At 46.0% G+C, this 22,760-nt stretch overlaps 5 protein-coding genes across 7 annotated transcripts in view; 3 read left to right on the top strand and 2 right to left on the bottom strand.

The window, feature by feature from the left end:
• Positions 1 to 596: 596 nt before the first annotated feature.
• LOC131213782 (calaxin) lies at positions 597 to 3,324 on the top strand. Its single transcript, XM_058207903.1, has 4 exons — positions 597 to 1,040; positions 2,100 to 2,580; positions 2,661 to 2,776; positions 3,273 to 3,324. Exons 1-4 carry the CDS (start codon positions 664 to 666, stop codon positions 3,289 to 3,291), a joined length of 993 nt encoding a protein of 330 aa, XP_058063886.1. The 5' UTR covers positions 597 to 663; the 3' UTR covers positions 3,292 to 3,324.
• A 1,653-nt stretch (positions 3,325 to 4,977) lies between these two features.
• LOC131213696 (short-chain dehydrogenase/reductase family 16C member 6-like) lies at positions 4,978 to 12,860 on the top strand. The gene is made up of 5 exons (XM_058207803.1): positions 4,978 to 5,277; positions 5,830 to 5,919; positions 11,592 to 11,903; positions 11,990 to 12,167; positions 12,225 to 12,860. Exons 1-5 carry the CDS (start codon positions 5,219 to 5,221, stop codon positions 12,666 to 12,668), a joined length of 1,083 nt encoding a protein of 360 aa, XP_058063786.1. The 5' UTR covers positions 4,978 to 5,218; the 3' UTR covers positions 12,669 to 12,860.
• On the top strand, positions 8,886 to 11,429 carry LOC131213697 (short-chain dehydrogenase/reductase family 16C member 6-like). Its single transcript, XM_058207804.1, has 4 exons — positions 8,886 to 9,127; positions 10,173 to 10,487; positions 10,641 to 10,818; positions 10,886 to 11,429. The coding sequence occupies exons 1-4, from the start codon at positions 9,114 to 9,116 to the stop codon at positions 11,327 to 11,329; spliced, it is 951 nt and encodes a 316-aa protein (XP_058063787.1). The 5' UTR covers positions 8,886 to 9,113; the 3' UTR covers positions 11,330 to 11,429.
• Positions 12,861 to 13,657: 797 nt separating the features above from the next.
• LOC131213694 (maestro heat-like repeat-containing protein family member 1) lies at positions 13,658 to 20,162 on the bottom strand. Its single transcript, XM_058207799.1, has 7 exons — positions 19,871 to 20,162; positions 19,369 to 19,546; positions 15,863 to 19,055; positions 15,648 to 15,772; positions 14,264 to 15,581; positions 14,063 to 14,165; positions 13,658 to 13,988 (listed from the first exon to the last, which is right to left on the bottom strand). The coding sequence occupies exons 1-7, from the start codon at positions 19,947 to 19,949 to the stop codon at positions 13,843 to 13,845; spliced, it is 5,142 nt and encodes a 1,713-aa protein (XP_058063782.1). The 5' UTR covers positions 19,950 to 20,162; the 3' UTR covers positions 13,658 to 13,842.
• A 470-nt stretch (positions 20,163 to 20,632) lies between these two features.
• Positions 20,633 to 22,760, bottom strand: part of LOC131213695 (facilitated trehalose transporter Tret1) — a 4,379-nt gene continuing 2,251 nt past the window's right edge. For 2 of the 3 annotated variants that reach the window (XM_058207801.1, XM_058207802.1), the window contains exons 2-3: positions 21,793 to 22,407; positions 20,633 to 21,722 (exon numbers count right to left, since the gene is read on the bottom strand). In XM_058207801.1, the coding sequence (XP_058063784.1) occupies positions 20,874 to 21,722; positions 21,793 to 22,398 (1,455 nt within the window). In that variant the 5' untranslated portion in view covers positions 22,399 to 22,407 and the 3' untranslated portion in view covers positions 20,633 to 20,873. Of the gene's footprint in view, positions 21,723 to 21,792; positions 22,408 to 22,478; positions 22,637 to 22,760 lie in introns of those variants that run through there. The other variant, XM_058207800.1, reaches the window with a different exon arrangement.

Genomic DNA, 22,760 nt, shown 5'->3' on the forward strand with positions numbered 1-22,760 from the left:
CCAAAAAAATTGTTTGTATTCGCCACTGGCTCCCCCCAGGTTTGGCCACTTTGGTCGGTCGGACGAACGGCACGACGGAACGCTTTGGGGATGATCGTAGCTGCGGTCCTATCGATGCCATGGTTGTTCCATGCTTTTAAAATAAATCCCAAACATTTTATTTCTATCACTTACGGGCTGGTTGACTATATGAGCTCCACGGCACTGATTTGTACGGTAAGCCCGTAATTTTAAAGTAAGTAAGATTGGCAATTTGGTAAAGGAGTTGTTAATTCAACCTAGAGAGCTCAAAAAAACTACAAATCGAGCGCCGGTTGCCGATGCCCCGATGCGTTCAGAGAAAATACCCTCAACAGAAGCAGAAGCCCCAAAACTACTTCACCCTAGCGTTAGTTCGACGTGCTTGTAATTGCTTTCCTATCTCGCTTTCAATCTTCTTATTCTACCCCGAAACAGGAGTACAGGACGACTGCCGAGCCGACTGTTCGCAGGGCGAGCACTATGCACGCCAAAATATTTACACAAATTAATATACATAAGGGTTGAGAGTGCCGGTCGTTGCTATAGCCGGGCCCCATCATTTATGTTGCCGAATATTGCCGAGCGCCGTGCGAGAGACCGAAGGGGAACGAAAGCGACCGGGTGGTGGTGTTTCGGCGGGCGATGAGCAACAAAATGCCGAAAAGCATAACCTCGACGGCAGCCGGCACCGGCAGCGGTGACGGCGGTGGCGCGGACAGCGGAAAACCCCTGTCGACGGCAATCAACAACCCGCCCAAGGGAGGGGCAATGATAATGAAAAGCGTTTCCATTTTCCTCGCTAGTGGCAGACGAGCGTCGGGCCAAACGAGAGATCCGGGCGGGAAAGCTAGTACCTCGCGGGGCCCGCGTCCAGTGCCAGTGAAGGAGCCGCCGAGCAAGGGCCCACGGAGCAAGATATCGCGCGACAACCGCCGGATCCTCGCCAGGATGGACGAGCTGAACGGCAAGCTGAACCCGAAGACGCTGGAGATGTACAAGCGACGCACACACTTTTTCAAGTAGGTAGTCCCTGTTCTTACGCTTTCCGCCCTAAAGATCTTCTGGCGGTCGAACGGTCGAGCCACCCAAGAGAGCCAAGAGCACGCGTCAGGTCAGAGCCTGTTCGGACTGTTCGGGTCAGAGTAGAAAGGAAGTTCGTGTGGTGTATAAAATTCCATCAAATACAGTGCAACAAGAAATCACCGCATCGAGGGCAAGATCCGCAAGATCCTTCTGAATTCGAAACGGTCCGAAGCAAACTGTGAGCACAGTCCGAACAAACCCTACGTACCTAAATTTAATTTGGGAGGTACAGCATAGCCGAAATTAAGAAGGAGAGTAGATCGATTGTTTCATCTCACTACCGAAACATTCCAGCTTCGAGTAAATGGAAATAAAACAGAGACCCTCGTCGCCTGATTGAATGTTGAACGGCCTTTGTAAAGTTGAACGAAACGCAATCTGCTATGCATGTTCGACTGTTTCGAGGTTGGGCTGAAAATGTGTAACGTGCTCCTATTTCCCTACAGCCTGCCTAGACTTCGCCTAGGGTTCGTCCAATATTTTCCACAACCCCGGCCCGGCTTGAGCGGCTTCGCTTCAACCCATTCGCATTCGAACCCACACAAAAAGGCCACACATGTATCCCATTACCAAAACAACAATAAAAACGATTATTGATTTGTTTATCATTTGTGATTCGATATTCGACCCCATCGATGGCCGTTTTTATTGCGCACGCGGGCGCCGTTTGTTGTCTGCGATGTCACGCGAAATTAATTTGTAAAAAGGGGGTCCTAAGGTCCTGCGGTCCCGCCGGCCGCAACGAATGATTTGTGGGCAAACCAGAGGGCCAGTACTCGTACGCCACGTAAATAATGGTAACCGAGGAGGCCGGCCGGGGGTCAACGTAGGCTTAGCGAGGGGTGCTTGGCTCATGGTTCGTGTTCGATTCCTTGCATAATAGATGACGGTAAACGGTTTTACGGCCGGCAACCTCTGATAGCAGGGACTCTAGCGCTCGTAGACCACAGCAGCGTAGTCCAAGCCGTACGTTTCCACAGGCTCTCTATCCGCAGGGTCGAGGTGGAGGCGCTATGCAAAATCTACCGAAAGCTGGTGGCGAACGCTAGCATCAATTCGAAGGCCCTCGCCGTCAGCAATCCGGGCGTGATAGCGAAGGCGGGTTCGTCGATGGACGGCATCGATCGGTCCGTCTTCCGCGAGCTGCTCCACAGTACCTTCGACATCGTGACCGAGGAGACGCTGATGGAGCGCATCTTCTGCGCGTGGGAGAAGGGTTACGAGGGGCTCCCGATACGCCTCGAGGGGTGGCTGATGGGCCTGTCCACCTTCCTGAAAGGGTCGCAGGCGGAGAAAACGGCTTTCTGCTTCCGCGTGTACGACCTGAACAGCGACGGGTTCATCACGAAGGACGAAATGTTCGCCCTCCTGCGCAACTGCCTCATCAAGCAGCCCCAGGACGAGGACCCGGACGAGGGGGTCAAAGATTTGGTCGAGATTGCGCTCCGGAAGCTTGACATGGACAAGGATGGCAAGGTGAGAGAGAGAGAGAGCGGAGCAGCTGGCGTCCATGTCCGCGTAAACTTGCAACGCCTAAGAGGCCGATTTTCTCCAAGATCTCGTTTCAAGACTACCAGGAGGCAATCGCCGAGGAGCCGTTGCTGCTGGAAGCGTTTGGACAGTGCCTACCGTCGGATCGGGCCACGATGTCATTTATGTCCACCCTACAAGCGTAACTGTTCTGTTCTTATCCCTCAATAGTTTCAATCCTTTCCAATCCGTCATTGTGTTGTCCCCTCGTTAGCGTCGACTCCTAGTAGCACGTGGAACCGTAGGATTTGGTTTCCATTCGTGGATGTCATTTTTGCTTAGTTTGTGACACACTCCTCCACATTAACTAGATACTACCGGTACATAGATTTTAGTCTTTTTGCATTTCCTTCCCCTTTGGCTACCCTCGAGTTCTTCACGAACTGTTCAAGAACCTTTGCTTTTCTATCATGCTTAGATCACTTAATTCACTCAAGTCGCGCATACTCAAGTAGCTCGTTTGCTCTGTTAAATTCCATCACCGCTCAACAATTCTTTCCAATCTAACCACTTCCTAATCATCCATCACCACATGTCAGACCCGAAAATTCCCCAACGCCGCCACATTTGGTTACATTTTCGTCCGTTTTTTTTTTGGCTCCTCCTCCACCTCGTCAACTCTCTGGTACCAACCACAGCCAGGAAGATTCCAACTGAAGCCCAAGGCAGCACAGATGCGACAGTACTGGAAAGAGCGATAAACATGAGGGAGCTTCCCGCCCGAGACCGACGGACCGAAGATTCTTCACAAAAACTCCACAACACTGCGAAGTAGGAACGCCCGTAGGTGCAGCGAAAACGAGGCCCACGTGCAGCTTAATTGACGTGTTTTGATTTTCTCGCGCATTTGCAGACAACACTCCCACCCACCCACTCTGCACGCTGCACCGCTCCCACCCATGTAACAATGGAACAAGTATGCCAAGTGTATGTGACACAGTCCGGACCTGTTCTTACTGGACGTCCTCGATTCATAATAGCTACGCCGGTCTAGGACCTCGCAGGTGTGGGCTGACCGATTGATAAGCGCGTGCAGGGCGTAGAGGTCAACGAAGTTACGTATTCGACCCGGCACCGCGCCGATGGTCGTTGCCGATGGTCGCAGCATTTCAACTATTACTTCAGCATTGCCACCAGGGATCGCTTTCTTGACCTTTTCTAGTACAAACTCTGGCACAGCTGGATTAGCGGATACGAAACGAAAGAAGTGGATAGATGTAATTGGAACACGAGGAAAATAATTTATTAACTAGCACTCATGAGAACCAATGCGATTGCACTGCAAGAATACTTGAGCGATGGCCAATAAACAGCAAAAGAACACTAGCACACCCTGGGGTTTGAACATTTGTTTTCACAAGCCATGTAAGACTTTTTCATTGCCAGATAACAGAATAATAGAGTAATGGAGGCCCGAAGCATAAGTTTTGCCAACTTCAACTGTCTCCTGTAGGAACTGCCACCACAGACTGTGGATGGACACTGTGGAAACAGGATGCCAGGAAGCTCCAGACCAGCCCGATCAGTATTGGATCATTCTGACCACTTACCATTCGACTCTACCGACCGAAAATATTGACAATCTCCATTCTTCAATCCGACAGAGCTTCCGTGTGACTCCCGGAGCCCTGGAGGCAGTGACCTATGTTGGTTTTTGAAAAGCTTCCACAAATTCGATTCTAACGCCCCGAAATACGGTTCTCCAATCTAGCAGCGGTCCCTTGGTTCCACCAAACCGCGAAAGCCCGGCCATTGTTAAGCTAACTGGTCACGGGTGTGCTCACGCGTGTGCTCATTTTCCCACCACCAACAGGTGGGTCAATAAGTAGTGAGCCTAGCTGAGATGAGTGCTCTCAGTGCTCCGTTACTCCGTGCGCTCCGTTGGGATAGTAAACGGTGACTTGTCTTGAAGGCCTTGGTGCTGAAACCTTGGCGCCTCGGTTCAGGCTCTGGAAATCGAGAACGACATGTGAGGCTGGTACAGCTGGTTCAGCTTGGCTACTTATTGTCCGAGGCACGTGCTGCGGGTAGAATGAGCGGCAAAGAAGGTTGCCAGCAGCTGCTTCGACACTTCGGCCCATCCAGGGCCACGGCTCCACAGAAACGCCTGTGGTGGGGCAGACATGGTGGCCGACACTTGCGGGGACAAATTGCTCGCCCCCGCCGACCACCGCCGGTCGTCGCGTCACGATGGCTACCGTGACCGTCTCTAGCCGTTGGACCATGCCGAGGAACTGTCGGTGCCAGTGACTGACACATCGCGTCGCTCTGACACCGCGCACTACTTCGCTGGTAGGCGGAGGTTAGTCGCATTGTAGCTACTTGCGGGTGCGGACGGAAATATTCGCAATCGGACACTTGGCACGCGTCGCCCATCAAGGAGCTCTTTCGGTTTTTTTGCACAGTGTGACACAGTGTGACGGTCGCTCTCGGTTTCTGGAGGGTTGCCAGTGGCTGACTGGAACAGCTTCTACTCGTTGGTTAGACCTTTCGCAGAGTGCCCGGGCGCTAGATTAACGGCCACCGGTACCACCGTTCTACAGTTCGCAGTGCCCAGCAGTGCCCGATCGCCCAACCATTCAGCATGAACATACTAAAGGACGACAATATCGACAATGCGCTGTCGGTATTTCGAAGCGACAGGTGAGGCTCCAGGGACCCGCTATCGATAGCAAACCCGGCCTGATAGCTGATGCGTCAACCTCTGCAATCAATCCCACGCACCACCGGGGTGTCTGTAATGTCGCTCTGCTTCATTGGCCACGTGACCAGCGGGGGAATCGCTAGATCGCTAGAACGCGCGATAGGTCACAGGCTGTTCCACCCGATTGCTCCGGTCGCAGTGAGACGCAGCTCGTCCACTCGATTGCGATAAGCATCACGATCGGGCACCACTTTTCCCACTTGGGCCCAGTCTCAGCCGTCCAAGGAAATGCCCCGGTGTGCCCAGTTCGCACAGCGTCGATCATTCTTGGAACTTGGGGCTTGCACCCGGAAGGATCCAGTTTCAACGCGCTTCACGCTTCCGGAACGACGACTTCCGACTCTACTCTCTGTTTGCTTTCATTTACATTTTTAATCATTGATGAGCAGTCACCAAGGTCGATACCGGAGACGTTACTCGTTAGCTCGTTTGTTTCGCATGTATTCGCGAGTCACATTATAACGTTTCATTCCTTACGTGTCTTTTTGCAGACAGTTTACCCAGGATTCAGCCACGGGAATACCACCACGGCCAGCGAGACCCTCGGCAGACGACGGCGCGGGCAGAGAAACTGCGGCACGGTTAGTACAGCACACTGTCAATACTACTGTCATCACTGTCAAAAACGGATTCGGGGAAGCCTCTTACCATATACGGAAGTCGATCGACTTCCACTACCACACGGGCGGAAGTATCGCGTGTGGCGGGGTCCGGTGTGATATTTGCCGGTGGTGTTAATTGGCTCGGCTCGCTGGCAAAACGGTTACGAACCAACACCTGAGTGGTCAGAGCTGAAGGACAGCCGCGTACATTGACGTGTTATTATTAATGCCTTCGGTTGCGAGCTTCTTCGTAATGGCCCGCACTGCTCTCCGGTCTGCCTGGTCTCGATCGCCGCCGGATGAAACCGGGCCAAACCATCAATCATATCTCGGCTCGGCTCACGGCCAGTCCGACCAACCGACTGTTGGCAGAGTTGGCGAGAAAACGTTTCAAAATCACACAACCAACCACATGCCAAGGGCATCGCTGCCCTCGCCGAAACTAAGCTTGTTCTGCAGGTTTCACTTGCGCGGTACAGAATTGGTAATGGTTTTTCTTCGACCTTCCCCAAGTGAACTGCCGCCGCCCGATCGCCTGCCTCGTATCGGTGCGAACGGTGCCGACCCTGACGACATACGCGAGGAGCAATTACGAGGGGCCCACCAGGGTATTCGCGTAATATTCGGTCGGCCCATCTTCGCCATTCGCGCCGGTTTCGCCAGAGCAAAACGGTGAAACACTTTTCTGCAACCTCCATGTATTTCGTCGTCGTCGAGGACGCGAACCGATGGCGCAAACACGTGTCAGGCTGGCGGCCGCGGCTCTTGACCTAGCGCATCGGAAGGCAAACATATGCACCTGATGGGAGAGCTTTTACGCTTCGAGCTCCCTTTGTTGGCCTAGGTCAGGCCGCGCTCGCTTCGCCAAAGTTGCGAGAGCTCGGCTCGGTTAAATAATCGGAGCAGTGCAGAGCGCGCGCAGCACCTGAAAGTCGCGTGCCGTGGCCGGTCGGAAGCGAAATTCGTTCCGGAGGTTGACAAGCGAGCACAAGGGATTGCCAACAAGGCCGAAGGCTTACGGAAGGAGTCCGCCATGCCCCACCACCACCGATGGGCACCAATTTGGAGTCACTGGAGTCGCCAGCGTATCAGATAGGGGGATGTAGAGGGATGTTGTTGGAAATAAAGTCGGTCCTCTTACCGGCCACATTAGCCCGCCCCGGCACACACCGCCACTGTCTGACCTTCAAATGGTATGTGCCGCCGGTAAAGGTCGGTCAACTGTCGTGTCGCACGCGACACCGGCGCAAGAGAGACCAATCGCCACGGTACCACACGCTTGCCTTGAAGTTAACGAAACTCTTGCTCATTCACGCCACCGTTTTGCGCGATGTGATTATGGCTACGGTACCCCGACCAGTACCACTTTTAATGACCTTCACGACACAACCACAGGAACTAAGGCGACGTTCCCAGCCCAGGAACAAGAACCGAACCGGTGTCTTTATTCTCCATCGTATCTCGGATGCTAGCGCGTTCTTGAAGTCGGCAGCAAGTACATCCTGCTCTTCTCTACATTTATCTGTTCAGCATCAGGGTCGCACATGTCCGTAGCTGATTTTTATCCTAGAAGAACGGACTTAACCGGCCGTACTTATAGCTGATGGTTGGTGGTTTGTTTTGTTCGATGAGTCCAATTCGCTTCCGCTTCCAAACTCTCATGCAACGCATGTGGTAAGCATATGTGCAAAAAAATCGGGTTTGCTTCAGACTTCCACACTCAGTTACGCATCCGCGAATACGCAGAGCCGATCGCGGTCACAGAACACAGAACATCACATGTGGGGGGACCAACAGATACGCAAGAGTGGACGACATTGGCCTTGGTGGTGTAAAAATGTCATTTTCTGTTTAACGTTTCCTTCAAACCGTGTCTACGTTTATCCAAGCCTATCAAAAAAAAAAATGGGCATGACTATGAACCAGAGGTACCAGGACATTGTTTTTACCGCAGTCGAGAGTTGCCAAAAAGCCGGAATGGGCACACTTTTTGTTAGATTCTTGGTGACAACATTGAACCGACAACAGCACACGTGATCGAAAGACAGACGGGCTTGGAGTCGAGCACTTGGAGCACCGAAAGAGGCACCACAGAGGGGGTGGTGGGAAAGGTATGCTCCGACACATTCAGCCAGACAACAACAACCGGTTCCGCGGAAGTGGACAAAAAACATTAAAACCACGAAAACCGCACCACGGGCGTAAGTGGCGTAAGACTTGACGGAGGTTCTGGTGTCTGCAAAATCTACCGCATCCCCTGAAGACAGAGGGGGTTAAAATGAGCCGGAGTGGCGTCCAGTTGACTCAGTGTTTCCGAGGTGATTGTCGAGATCGCTGCGCAACCGGCGACGGCAGCATCGGCTGCCAATAGTGTCTCGCTAGGAGAGGGTGATTTGCAGAACGTGTGTTATCGCGAACCCTGATCGAGCCGCCGTCAGTGGCCTTTGGATTCGGAACGCTACGAAAGCCGGCCCGGACGTGCCTCGATTTCGGTTCCAAACTGAAGTGGAGCGAGTTAGCGGAGCGATCTCTGTGCCCTCCGAGTTGACCTTTACACTGCCCAGCCCAGCACTGTGGGCCCTGTGTGTTCGGGTTTTCGAGCGGGAAGCGGCCACTGATAACCGGCTTCGATTGGTGTGGCCGCCGGGGTCTGATAAGACGCCCAAGACGCCGTTCTATTCGAGCTTTGTTTATCTGTGTTGGGAGATTGCTGGCAAAGCCTTAACCAGCCCGGTGCACCCTGTGTTGGGCCCACCTACTGGTATTTGTTACCTCCCGCGGCTTACAAGTCCAGTGCGTGGTACCAGCAGCGGAAGAATTCTCCCTGTGTTCCGCTAGCTTTCCCTCCCTACTACTGCTACTACACTAGCCTGCCTACTACTACATTGATCCATCTAATCAGAACACTGTGCGGCCTGGTAGAAACAATAAACACGTCGGCGTGAAACCGACATTGGTCAGTCGCAATTCTGCACTTGGCGTTCTGCAACACGTTTCTATGCCCATGTGAGAGCCCCGGCTTATACCTGCCACCACTCAGATCAGTGACTATACCGGACCGTTCAATCAATCCACCGGCACCAAGGCCAAAGGGGCCTCCAGGACCGTACCTGTCAACCACGTACCTTTCAGCATCAACCAAGTGAAACGCCACCGACGCCCCAGTGATCAGAATGCCTCAACAAGAGTAAGTGTTCAATCGCAATGTTTTGCCCGTCATCGTTCCGTCTCTCGAAGGTGTATTTCATAGAACCCTACCTTTTTGTTGTCCATATCACCCAACCAAACTCATGCGTTCTCCGTCCAAGTTCATGTGAAAGTTAGGCCAAAGGCATGGTCTCGATTCCATTCATAGTTGCCTTTGACGCACTCATCCGCGCAAATCATTCTCGCAAAAACGCAATGCGACGTACTCAGCAGGCTTCATCGGTTTCGTTTTTTTGGCATTTTTAATCCTAAAAATACCCGTATCACCCGGTGTCAAACGCTGCCTTAATTTTGGCACCACCTTCAACTTGTGCCGCCAATTCAAATACCTATCCCCGGGCCGCTCCTATCCCAGAGTTGATGCAATATAATCCCTGGGCTGGGATAGCAACTCCCAGATAAGGGCGCAAAGAACCACGTTATCGGAGATCGGTTTTTTGCCGTTTATCAGCAATGCTAGTTTCAAAGTGCAAGTGCAGGAACGGCGACGAAGCAGTATTTAGCCGGTCCAGCAAGGGGTTCGGTAATCCACCGATCCGCTGATTCCATTCGATAGCTTCACCGGACCCAACAGCATTTGAACGCAAATGGGACATGATGTAGCATGAATTGAGTACAATATATATTGGAAATTTTAACATATCTGTTGAGCTTCCCGCAAAGTTGTTGATAGGCACGCTCGCTCGATATGGTTAAAAATTCCAAAATGTGCAGCACCAGCGTGAACACGTGAAATCACATCATAACGGAACAATTGTGCATGCTCTGCTCACCTATTTCTATGTCGCCCGTTGTCTTCTGTGTTGGTTAATGTGATATGTGTTTTTAGTGTTTCAATTTGTTTTTCTGTGCCCGCCCATTTATCCTAACATTGTACGTTGTCGAAAGCTGTGTTCATTTGTGCGGTTTGTGTAGCATGTACCATTTGGAACCCAACATTCGTCCACTGTACGTCTGGAGTGCACATGGAGGGAGAACGAAAGTTGGTCCAGTATGATTTAACACAGTTACGATGGTACCACCAGCGAGCCCAGTGGCAACCCAGCGGTCATGGCATACAACGCGGTGTTGGTCCTCTTCGACGTGATCGTCTTCATGATCAAGGCGGTGTACATTACGGTTAAAGCGATAGTAGAAATGGCTGTGTTACCCGCGGCTCGGGACGTCAGCGGGGACATCGTGCTCATCACCGGCGCCGGTCATGGGATGGGCAAAAACCTGGCCCTACAGTATGCAGCCCTCGGCACAACCGTCGTATGCGTGGATGTCAACGAAAAGACCAACACCGAAACGGTTACCGCAATCAAGGCGAGCCGGGGAGGCAAAGCATTCGGATACACGTAAGAGCGGCTCAGGAACGAGAAACTGCTTCCGCTTTCCACAGCATCTTCGTTGACGTTTTTCCTCTTTCCCTCTCTCTCTCTCTCTCTCTTTCTTTTTTCACATTTTCTCCCTTCCACTCGCTCACGATCTTTCACTGAAACGTGATTTAGCTGTGACGTTACGAACCGCCAGCAGGTGCTGGAAACCTGCAAGAAAATCAAAGAACAAGTGGGAATCGTAAGCATTCTCATCAACAACGCCGGTATTATGCCAACACACTCTCTGCTCCAGCAGACGGAGAACGAGATTCGCAAAACTTTCGATATCAACGTCCTGGCGCACTTCTGGGTATGACGCAGGGTACTGTGTGGGTCATTCGAGGCGCATTCTTAACATGGTATTGCTTTCTGCACAGTTCATCCAAGCACTGCTGCCCGATATGCTTAAGCAAAATCGTGGTCACATTGTGGTGCTATCGTCGATTGCCGGTATGATCGGATTCAAATACCTGGTACCGTACTGTGGCACCAAATTTGCCGTACGCGGCATCATGGAGGCACTGTCGGAGGAGCTGCGAGCCGATCCGGCCAAGCCCAATATTAAGTTTACCACCATATACCCGTACATGGTCGATACCGGGCTGTGCAAACGTCCGTATACGCGTTTTCCCAGCCTACTCAAGATGGTCAAACCGGATGATGCAGCCGCCGCCATCATTGATGCCCAACGCCGGGGACTGACCGAAGCGTCCATCCCCAAGTATTTACTGTACCTGAACACGTGGTTCCGAAACCTGCCATTGCGTGTCGGACAAGAATTCGGCGACCTGCTTGATACCGGTCTACAGTCGGATCTGTAGCTGAAACACCCGAAAACTGTACAAACTGTACGCTATCACCGGCTCGGTTTGTTCTTATTACTTTTATTTTCACCACCTATCGGTACCTGTTGCAAATAAATTTGAAAAAAAAAAACCTGAACGGAAGGTGCAATCCTTCGCTGGTGTATTTTATTCCTTATACGTGCGTCTTACATTGTAATGCCCAGTGTGTACCGTTGTGTGTGCCGAAATAGTTCGGTAGAATTTGCGGTATTCATTTCACCGTCTCTTAACATTGCAGCCAAGAAACGCCAAACGCGGGAGTAAAGATGTACAACCTAGTGATTCTCATCATCGACATCCTCGCAATGTTGACACGATGGATTTTTTACACACTTGAGGCATTGTATCGTTTCGTGGTACCGCAACCAGCAGACACTGTCCACAATGACATTGTGCTGATCACCGGAGCTGGCCACGGGATGGGCAAATGCATGGCGCTGCAGTACGCGCAGCTTGGCGCAACCGTCGTCTGTCTGGACATCAATGAGCGACTGAACGCAAACACAGTGGCCAATATACGGCAGGAGCGCGGCAATGCGTTCGGATATGTGTAAGTAACTTCACGCAAGCAAAGTGGATAGTAGAACATGGTTTGTAGGTTACCCTTTTCTCCCTGTCACCCGCTGGTTGCTGTAGCTGCGATGTGACCAATCGTGAACAGATTGTAAACGTGGCAGAGAAGGTCAAACAGGAAGTGGGCACCGTTACAATACTGGTGAACAACGCTGGCATTATGCCAACTCATCCTCTGCTTCAGCAAACGGAAGCAGAAATTCGAAAAACATTCGAAATAAACGTGATGGCACACTTCTGGGTAAGAACAGTGGCACTTTCCGGCAAAAACAAATCCACTCACCGTGCCGTTTTTCAGCTTCTGCAAAGCTTCCTGCCGGGTATGATTGAAAAGAATCGAGGATTCATCGTGGCACTCTCGTCCGTAGCCGGTCTATGTGGGTTGAACAATCTCGTCCCATACTGCGGTAGCAAGTTTGCTGTGCGTGGTATCATGGAAGCGTTGTCGGAGGAGTTGCGGCATGATGCCCGCAAGCCCAACATCAAGTTCACTACCGTCTTTCCGTACATGGTCGATACGGGGTTATGCAAAAAGCCTCATATGCGGTTCCCCAATATGATGCGCCTGGTCAAGCCAGAAGAAGCAGCAGCCGCCATTATTGACGGGCAACGGCGAGGTCTAGAGGACGTGTCCATACCGAAGTATCTTCTCTATCTCAACACCATAATTCGAGTGTTCCCCGTAAAGGTGGGTACGTTGCTGCGCGATTTTCTCGATACTGGCGTGGACTCAGATTTGTAATGTGCGTCAGAGAACGTGGAGATCACATGAACATTCTATTTCAAACGCCAACAGTAGAAGGGATCTGTCACCGGAAGGGAAGGGTGTATAAGCTTAGCACAAACACAGCAGACAGCCTTTTGCTCTATTATAATGTGATGACCCCATCGGTCATTGCAAGTTATATGAATTACGTCAAAATAAAAAGGATGATTAAGACAATTTAACGAACATCTCATGTTTAAAAACCATTTTTTAACTTTATTAAACTTATTGTTTCTCTTTACACGTTATTGACCGAATTTGACCCAAAAAGGTAGGGATTTTGCAACGGTTTATCTACAATGATTATATTTTATACAATAAAACATAATCATGACCAGCTGCGTTACCTACTGCTTCATCAACGGGGGCGAAGTTTAAGGCTATCCAACATTTATTCCATCCACTTCCCCGCAACCCCATCACCACCATCACCTATAGCAACACTTGAGAACATGCGAACATTGGTGACAGTTTGAGTAACTGTGAAAACCTCACAGTATTGCCAACATTGTCTGAAGGCAATGGCAGCAATTACAAAAAATATACTTTGTTTTGCACTAAAGAAACTTTCACTGTTCTAAATCTGTATGGCTAACATTTTTCAATATTTCTAGTTCAATCTAGTTCAATAATTGTTTACACTATGATTTTTCACTAAGTTTTCATCCCCGTACATCATAGAATCTTTCATTTTGTTGAAATAAACTATGTTTCGCCACTGTATTTTCAACAACTCAAATTAGAAAATTTTAGAAACATAAATTGGTAAGGATCGCGAAGTTTCCACGTATATAGTGTACAGAAACCTTGCAAACAGATGCCAAATTATGCTAACTACATCTAGATGAAGAATGTACGTTTAAGAAATGCAACAAAAGTTTATTAGAGATGCTACATTATAAATTCAATGTTAAATGTTAAGAATGTTAGAAATCGGAATCGGAAAAACAATAGAAAACTTGCACTCAACTGCAAGTTGCAAGATAATAATTATATTTATTCCGATTACCAATACAGATCACCAACTTTATTAACGTACTAACATACCCATAAAGTTAATTATGCAAATGTGCTTACCGAAGAAGATTCATTTAGTTCCTCACCGTTTTCCTCACGAAGGTTTTTTACAATGTCGCTTTGACGCAAATATTCAATTCTCCCCATAGATGTAACCAAGAGCTTCAGCAGCATTCACTTTGACGTCTGTAGATTCATCTTTAAGCAACGCCGCTATTTTTACGCCAATTGATTCCATGTGCTTACTTCTAGGGTTGGAATTCTGACAATGCAGTAGTCCTAAAGCATAAAAATAGTGCATGAGAATATATTATACACCATATAGTATACTTAAATTTGAAAATAAATAATACCTATCAGAAGGGCGGCGTTACCCCGTATTTCTGGCCACTGACTTCGAAGCAAAGGCAGGCAGGCATCCATAAAATCGTTTATCCATTGGGACATCTCTTCACCCTAAAACATTTGTTTTGCGCATTTTGTAAAGTAAATAAAAAGTAAATTATTGTAGTACCAAGCAGCATCATAATTGTTGTTGTTGCGAGATATCTTACGATCAATTTTACAAAATCCTTCAAAAAGTTGCTATATTGTAGTTGGCCGTGCTCAATGAGATGGTTCTGGGCTAGAGTGTTCATTTTGGTAGTGCCTAGCAAGACGCATACATTCTTCATTGTAAACTTGGACGCCCGTGCGATCATGCTCTCTTGCTCGCATAGATGCAACAGCAAGCAGCAAAAGTTTGCTCTCAACTGTTCCATCAAGGATTCTGATATAAGTGTAGTTTTAGACACTGTCGTACAATCGGTGTTTGTCTCTAGTTGTTTTATCTTTAAACCGCACAAATCTCCGAAGAGCACTATCGCGGATTCACGTAGTTCTGTTGAGTTATTTTCGAAGAAAGGGCGTATGCGTATTGCAAGTGACACTTGAAAAACTTCGAACATTTCTGGGTCAATCACCTGCAACACCTTAGACAAACCGCGCATGCTATCGAGCGGAATATTTATAAAACAATTTTGATTGTAATCATCGATTCCTTTAAGCATCGAGGTTAGGCACATTTCAGAGTATTTTGCAACATCGTGCTTTAGAAGATTGCATAAATAAGCCATGCCACGAATACTCAACCCCCGCACCAGCGGATTCGGATCATTTAGCGACGAGTTTAGGTTGAGCATTATCACTGACGCTGTTTCACCACATGGTTGCAAAGGAACGAGATGAGCATAAAATCCAGTTGAGGCTATTCGCTGCGTATCGTACGGACTGCAAACGTACTTGCTTATGGTGGTCACTAGTTGTTTCATTAGCGGTGAGTTGATGCCCACCTCGCTTGCCGTAGCCACACCGAGCGGTGCTAATATTTCAATGAAACTATTCAAATTGGTGCTTTTGGCCAAGTCGGGACAAACAGTTAACACAACTGAAATCTGATGCATGCCGAAATTTTCCAGAAATGTGTGAAATGCATCCAAAACAATTTGGCAAGGATTTAACGCCACTTCCTGCTGGTTGCTTTTCATTCGACGATTTCCTTTTACTATCGATGCATTATTCTGCTGCGATACAACAACAGTGAATGGTGGCTGCAAGGAAATGTATGAGGCCAGGGTGGTCAGCAGCATACAAAATATTTCCGAAAAACGGGCTTGCAATTCGCTTTTGAGCTCTTCGCTCTTAAATATTTCGCCCAGCACACACACAATTGCAAACGGCTGAAGTGTCACTGAGCACTTTTCATTTTCACGTCCATCTGGCACAGTTTGTTCGTGAAGACACGACGATGTCACAGTAGTAATAAAATTGTCTAATATAATGCCTGCCAATCCAGGATCCATTGCTAGTGTTTTCCAATATTCAATAACATGTCTGTAAATCACCAGAAAGATATAGTTTCAATTATCGCTAGTATGTTGACCTCAGATGGATACTCACTCTTCGAGTGGCAAACTTTGCGAAAGAATTTCATTGCACACTAGTTTCGGATGATGCTTCGTCAGTGCCAGGATAGATTTTACTATGGCGGCCCTTGCTCGGGATATTTCGCACAGTTTAACAGCCTACAATAGACAAAACAAAAAAATTAGAAATTGAAACTTATCGAAAGTAACAACTAAATGTTAAAAAGTGAATATTATTCGAAAACTCACGTATAGGCAATCCTTGACCAACTCGGGTATTGCGTGGTACATTTCTGCACCCTTCACGTGCATAAACAGTTTGAGAACATGGGACGCTCCAATTACGGAGCTTTGCTCTGGATCATTTATACTTCCCAAAAGACATTTGCAGAACTTGACGTACTGATAGCTAGATAAGCGCTGAGCGACGATGCGTGCCAACTCTCCTGCTATACGATAGATTTCTTTGGGGTCATCCGTCACTATCTCATCATGGATTTTTTTCAATTCCTGTAGCCATTCGACGCGATCATCTGCTACAGTGACCGTTTCGTATATGTAAGCTATTTCCAGTATCTTCGTCAGCACCTCAACAGCAGTTTGTCGTACTGTAGCATTAGAATCAATACAGCGTGGTATGATTTTGCCCAACATGCTGCCAGTTTGATTAAATTTCGAAGGTCCCTCGCAACCGATCTTCGTAGATTTCATATATACGGCAAGAGTACTATTATAAACATGGCAAGCGCATATACGTGCCTCGGAATTCTTGTCCTTTAGCCATCCTTCCAGGATCGAATGCACATCATCCAAACTAGCCGGAGAAGCGTCCTGCTGTTCAAGCACTTGCTGAATAAATCGATTCACCTCTGGCAAGGCAAGGTTCAGGAACGTTGCCAAAAAATTGTTCTGCGTATCATTGTCAATGCTATTTGAGCGCAATTTTAAGTTGTGAGCATTAGAGAAAAAGTAGAAACATATCGAATCAAGCAGTCCGTTAACGCTAAGCACCTGATCTTTAGCATGCAGCTTAACAAGCACAGTGGAGAGTTTGATTATTGACGGAAACACCGGTAAGTACTCATTCGTAGTGTCACTAGTGATAGTTAAACACATTTTATGCAAATCACTCCTTATCTTTGAACCAGTCATACGTTCTTCCCAGTCAGAAGTCATGAAAATATCGATTGATGCCAACAGTGTATCCAGTATCAATTGTTTGATAAACAATTCTTTGCTCTCAAACTGCGCTATTAAGTAGTTGATAACGGTTTCTGTAAAATGATGTAAGAGTTGCTCCTTAGGGGCCCTGTACACAATCACGTTTAACGCCTGCAAAGCCAGTATTTTCATTTTGTATATCTCCAGTTCTTTAGCGCTGTCTTTAATGAAACTTAGGTGTGAGAAAAAACTATTCGATTTTTTCACAGAATTATCGTCAATCACAGTGCTTCCTAATTTAGCCATAACTTTGTCTAGATGCGTTACTGCCACGTACCCCAGCGAGTCAGCGTAATCTTGCATTGGTTGCTCGTATTCCTCATTTGGTGCGTTCTTGTCCATTTTTTCAGCCTTTGCCAATTCAAATATTAAATCAATTTTGTTGCATATCATATGCTCGTCCGTTGTGTGGCACAGGCAAACACCAAACATTTTCACAAGCGTTCTCTTTTCTTGATCAAGGCAGGGTACTCGAAATTCTGCAGTCTGTGTAGAGCATATGGATTGATACAGCGGTAGTTGAAAGAACATTTCAGCAACCATACTCTCTACAAAGCTATGGTTATCAATGTCTTTGATTGTTGCTTGGACAAAATCAACCAGCATTTCGAGGAATCGTTTTCCGCTACATCCTGCATGCAGTTCAGACTGTATGGCCGTAATTTTATCATTCCACAATGGTACCAATTGACAGTAGAAACAGCGGGCATAACTTTTCAAAAAACTCAACACATTTTGATTGCGGCCAAGCTCGTTAAAATTGCCAAGTAACGTTAATGCACGAACAAATACGGACATCGGTCTTAGTGGAGATGTTTCATCCGGTGCTTGATTTTCATCGAATGGATTTTGTCTTCTTACAACTTGCGCTTCAAGCTCGGGATCCTTGGCGAAAAGATTCGCTAAACACTTTGCTAGGGTGCCGCAAATACCGGTAAATTCATACAATAAAAAGCATTGAAGCATTTCCATTTTAAGCATTTGATCGACTGTACCAACTGTTGACGATAGTATATGCATAGTGTCGTTGCAGGCACGCTGAAACTCTATGTGCTCTTCGGCACTTCCATAGTCCAAATTCGTTTTGTTCTGAGGGCAGCTGCTTCGAATAAGAAAGGTAACGAATTCATTGTCCTGTACAAATTGTTTTTGTATAAACGCAATGATCGTTTTAAGTAGCACTATTTTAACCTTAACCTGCTTCTCAGATACAACCATGCCTTTCAAAATGACTGTGATTTCAGGTAGCTTCGCGTGGACTACTTTTTCCGACGTATTCGATAGGTGTGTCATCAGCAACAGAGATTTTATCCTTTCGCGTTCATTGTTGTTACGCAGATGAATGAGTAGTACTTCTATAACTTTCTCACCATATTCTGGGGCCAGCAGATCGAAGCAACGAAGTACTTCGAAATGACCCTTGACTGTTTGTGGCTTTTCATAATCAGGATTTACGCACACTAGATCAAACAGGCAGCCGATAAGGTTGTCTGACATACTGAACAGAAGTTTTGGATTTAAATGCAATACTGTCTTGATAATAGCTGCAAGATATTGGGTTATAGCGCTGCGATCCAAGCTTTTCCTGTAAAGCGCCAGTACACCAGGGAGTGTTTTGTTTAAATTATCACTTATCTTCTCCACCGGCAACAGATGGTATAAAAATGCAAATGCGTTCAGCACCTCATTTGTTAGCTTTGGTTCACGAGAAGAAAGCCAGTGTGCCTGAAGATGTTCGTAAATAATGGATACTTCATCGTGAATTTCGTAACGTGGGCCAGTTTTCATTGGAATCTCATCAGTGGGGTTTTGGCGTTGATGTTCCTGATATTCCGCAAATGTTTCGCAAAACTTTCCAATAGCATAGGCATATGATTGACGAATTATATCTTGTTTGATTGAACCCAATGTTGGTAAAATGAGACCAAGGATCGGTTTTATGTACGGTACGGTATCCATGTTTGACGTTGCCAGAGCGCCAATTGATTGCATTAAGATAAAATTGGCCACTACGTTCTGTTCCAAGTGCTTCAAAAAAATCTCCATTATCTCTTTACAATATTGCCGTCCGACTGCTACAAGAATTTCACGACAAGGGTTCTGTATGTTGGTAGTGTGATCGTTGATTTTTGTTATTTCCGTGATGCTGTACTGGATACATTTCGAAGCAGTAGACTGGTGGATATTGTCGACGAAATTCATTGCGATGTAAGAGAGAACTCTGAAATGAATATATGTTAATGTTAGATAAGTGTCAAATGCCTTCGATGCTCTGCCAATTCTAAACTTGATTTATCAACCTTAACTTACACCATTAGTACCAAAGTTTCAAGAGTAATGCTCTCAAAATATAAATTGCCGTAATATTAATTGTAACAGTAAAATTACTAAAAAATCATAAAAACGGTATAAATGAATCTCTCTCTTACTGTCAGAAAATCACAAGAAACTCAGAATTTTACAGAACTGCATGCGTAATCGGACAAATCACATTATTCCTAAATAATTTTCATAATGTTTTGTTTTGAACTTACCTTAGAATTATTATCGTTTGTGTATCACTGAGCTTAGCATGAGTTTTTCTGTAATTACAGAACACTTCTACGATTTCATCGTGTCGTCGCTTAGCAATTCTTAATAGAGCGGCTTCTGTAGTAATGCGCAGTACTTCCTCTTTGTCATTCAAGCTGTCCAAAAGGCTATTGATAATAGCTAACGAAATATGCATTATGATTTATTTCTTTATGTATAAACGATGTTATAGGAAACGAATCCCTTTTCGAATATTATATTGTTTGAATCGAAATCAATGTCAATTTAACAAATAATCTAATGAATGTTTGCATTCGATCGTTCACCACTGAACACTGACGATGATCTCACTGTTTCATTGAAGCATCACTGTAATCGCTCAAACTCATATGATTAAATTATGTTTCGTTATTCATATTATTCTTTCGTTTCAGTTCCAATCATACCATAGCTGATAAGCAAAGAAGAAATCAGCATAAGAAACTGGTGTCAAATTTCACTTACCGATTAGATTGTGGTCTTGCTTGATAACCGCCAAACATGTCTTGTTACTTTCGTTTGTTAGTGGTTCGTGGTGTTCCATATTGGAGTTATAATAAACAACGGAAATATGGTAATTGATGCAATCTACACCGTGTTTGCCTTTTCAGATTGTATGTTTAGATTATGAGATAACTAAACAGTACCACCTTGCACCAGTCCTTTGATTGCGAGCAAGTAAACTTTAATATGAAAAGGTAGCAATGTAATGGGATTACTTATAGCGGTAATTTTGTGTGCTATCTTTGTTACTTTGGAACCCTTGATGTGTTTATATATATTTTGCGACTGATTTCTATGCAATACTTCAACTACAGAGGCAAACGTCACTTTCAGCTGATTGCTGGGCAAAACTCTACACTACCGACCGTCAAACAAAAATTAACGGGTGTACATTTTTGGAGAGTTTCAACAGGACATTACGGCAGTGTGGTGTGGTGTGATTAAGCACAAAAACAGAAGGCAACAGAGCAAAAGAATTTGAAAAGGAAATTCCTTATAGCATTTGCAATATCGCAAAATCAACAACAACAGCATTAAACTAACTAACAGTCATTTTTCAGGTTTAACGAACAAAATTTCATTCGTGAAGTGAATGAGCATTGATTGAACAATAGTAGAGTTTGACTTAATAGTAGAAAGCAGATAAAACGGATTTAAATAATTATGTTAATAACATTAAAAAGATAACGTTTTAAAATAACAACAAAACAACCATACAATCGTTTATTTAATTTCTAAAAAGCAGTGCATTATATAATAATCAAATTAATAACACGTTTCAGAATTTTTATTCACACTCTTATATAACTCTATTTTTTCCAACTTTGCGTGAGCTATGTACAATTGTTTATTTCATTTCTAAAAAGCAGTACGTTATATATTAGCTCATATAATAAAACCTTTCAGAATTGTTATTCACTAGACTTATGCTGCTTTTCTGTTCACTCTCAATTTTGTTTTCAGCTCATGTTCCAGGCGCCGATATATCATCGATTTGACTCTCGATTTTTTGTTTACTAGTCTCCAATTGCTCACCAGCTAATACACGTTGTATTTCATTTAAAGATTTTCCTTTTGTTTCCGGCACTATCACATAAACAAAGACGGTACCTAGAAGGGAAAGTCCAGAGAAAAGCCAGAAAACTCCTGCCTCGCCCATAGCATCGGTAAGATTAGTGAATATTTTTGTCACAAGAAACGCAAGCAACCAATTAAAGACCCCTGCAATTGGACTAGCAAACGCTTTTACATTATTAGCGAATAGTTCACCAATCATTAACCATGGCACTGGGCCGAAGCCAATAGAGAACATGGCAATAAACATACATACTGCCAGTACAGCCAGCCAGCTTAGATCGTCCACTTTGGATGGATCATCTTGCTTGAGCTGGAAATACACAGCCAAGAGTATCGTTGAGACCGCCATCATGAAGTCCGAAACCATCAGTAGAATTCTTCTACCAACTTTATCTACTACAATCGCCGCAACCAACGTAGCAACAACTTGAATTCCGCCTACTATGACGCTAGCCGAGGTCATATCTTCATCACCGTTAGCACTTTTGAAAATTGCTGCGTTATAGAAAATAACCGCATTGATCCCCGACAGTTGCTGGAAAAACATAAGCCCCAGAGAAATTACCAATGCCCTAATAGTCGCCTTTTGGCGAAATGCGTCCAGCATTGTAATAGCTTCAGCTTTCAGCTTAGAATCTTCTTCTTTCATGTCTTCCATTTCAGCGTTTTCGTCGTAGTGCGAACCTCGAAGCCATTTTAAGGACTTGGAGGCTTCGCTGTACTGACCTTTCTCGATCTGCAAATAAATTGAATTGATTACAGTTAACAATAGACCATGCATAAAACGCTGGGGGATTTATACTTACATAATAGTAAGGGCTTTCAGGCATGAAGAAAAATATTGATCCAAATACTAAAGGTATTACACCGCAAATAATACTTAAAACCTGCACATTTACGCCAGTACCGACAGCGTAGACGAACAGAATTCCTACAGTTACCATTAGCTGGAAGAACGTTCCAAGAGTGCCACGAATGGACGGCTGCGCTATTTCTGCTGTGTACGTTGGAGCTGCTACACAAAAAGCACCACCCCCAATACCAAGAAACAAACGTCCTACTAACAGCATGGCTACATTCTCTGCAAATATAATAAGCAGCCAGCCTAGAACCAAAGGGAGTACCATCGACAACATGGACCATTTTCTTCCAATTATTTTCATCATATATCCAATCGGGAAGCACATCAGCGCGGCACCCAAATTAGAAATAGATCCTATCCAGGAAAATGTTTCGGTAGACACTGGGAATCCGTATTCGTTCTCCTTTGTTAAAGGAGCTTCGGTCGGGTTTGTCCATCCAAGAAATGTGCCAGCAGCAAGAGCACCACCAGAAGCTGCCAAACCAGCAATAAACTGCGGCAATTTGCGGCCAGACTCTCCGGACACATTGTTGACCACAATCGTGGACATATCAGCTTCCTGCGAAAAGACAAAAAACAAACATAAATACAGGCCCATTGCATGAACATATCAAACATCAGATGTTGTACATTGTGCTGTATCCTATAATCTGCTGGCCTAATTAAAGGAGTGGTTTCTGTATTTTCAGACATTGTATCGTTATTTTATCTCACATAAAACTCGCTCTCAAACGTATAACTTAATGAAGAAACTACAGTATTGATGAACTAGTTAATGGAAACACCGATTTTGATCACTCAGAGTAAGGTCCGTTTGTTTTGCTATAGAGATCCTCAAGCAGAGATGTGTAGATGGTAAAATACAAGGTGTGTTCAAAAAGTTCTGATAATTTTGTGTTTACGCGGGCTACG

Source organism: Anopheles bellator, chromosome X (genome assembly GCF_943735745.2).
Source record: "Anopheles bellator chromosome X, idAnoBellAS_SP24_06.2, whole genome shotgun sequence".
NCBI classification, from domain to species: domain Eukaryota; kingdom Metazoa; phylum Arthropoda; class Insecta; order Diptera; family Culicidae; genus Anopheles; species Anopheles bellator.

What these genes read in the sequence shown, in the direction of transcription:
- LOC131213782 (XM_058207903.1), top strand. Translation starts at nt 664, where the DNA reads ATGAGCAACAAAATGCCGAAAAGCATAACCTCGACGGCAGCCGGCACC. An exon ending in CGACGCACACACTTTTTCAA is followed by an intron (nt 1,041 to 2,099) that starts GTAGGTAGTCCC and finishes CTCTATCCGCAG; the next exon opens with GGTCGAGGTGGAGGCGCTAT. An exon ending in ACATGGACAAGGATGGCAAG is followed by an intron (nt 2,581 to 2,660) that starts GTGAGAGAGAGA and finishes ATTTTCTCCAAG; the next exon opens with ATCTCGTTTCAAGACTACCA.
- LOC131213696 (XM_058207803.1), top strand. Translation starts at nt 5,219, where the DNA reads ATGAACATACTAAAGGACGACAATATCGACAATGCGCTGTCGGTATTT. An exon ending in TCGGTATTTCGAAGCGACAG is followed by an intron (nt 5,278 to 5,829) that starts GTGAGGCTCCAG and finishes GTCTTTTTGCAG; the next exon opens with ACAGTTTACCCAGGATTCAG. An exon ending in GGCAATGCGTTCGGATATGT is followed by an intron (nt 11,904 to 11,989) that starts GTAAGTAACTTC and finishes TGGTTGCTGTAG; the next exon opens with CTGCGATGTGACCAATCGTG.
- LOC131213697 (XM_058207804.1), top strand. An exon ending in GGCAAAGCATTCGGATACAC is followed by an intron (nt 10,488 to 10,640) that starts GTAAGAGCGGCT and finishes AACGTGATTTAG; the next exon opens with CTGTGACGTTACGAACCGCC. An exon ending in ACGTCCTGGCGCACTTCTGG is followed by an intron (nt 10,819 to 10,885) that starts GTATGACGCAGG and finishes CTTTCTGCACAG; the next exon opens with TTCATCCAAGCACTGCTGCC.
- LOC131213694 (XM_058207799.1), bottom strand. Translation starts at nt 19,949, where the DNA reads ATGGAACACCACGAACCACTAACAAACGAAAGTAACAAGACATGTTTG. An exon ending in GCAAGACCACAATCTAATCG is followed by an intron (nt 19,547 to 19,870) that starts GTAAGTGAAATT and finishes ATATTTCGTTAG; the next exon opens with CTATTATCAATAGCCTTTTG. An exon ending in CAAACGATAATAATTCTAAG is followed by an intron (nt 19,056 to 19,368) that starts GTAAGTTCAAAA and finishes TATTCATTTCAG; the next exon opens with AGTTCTCTCTTACATCGCAA.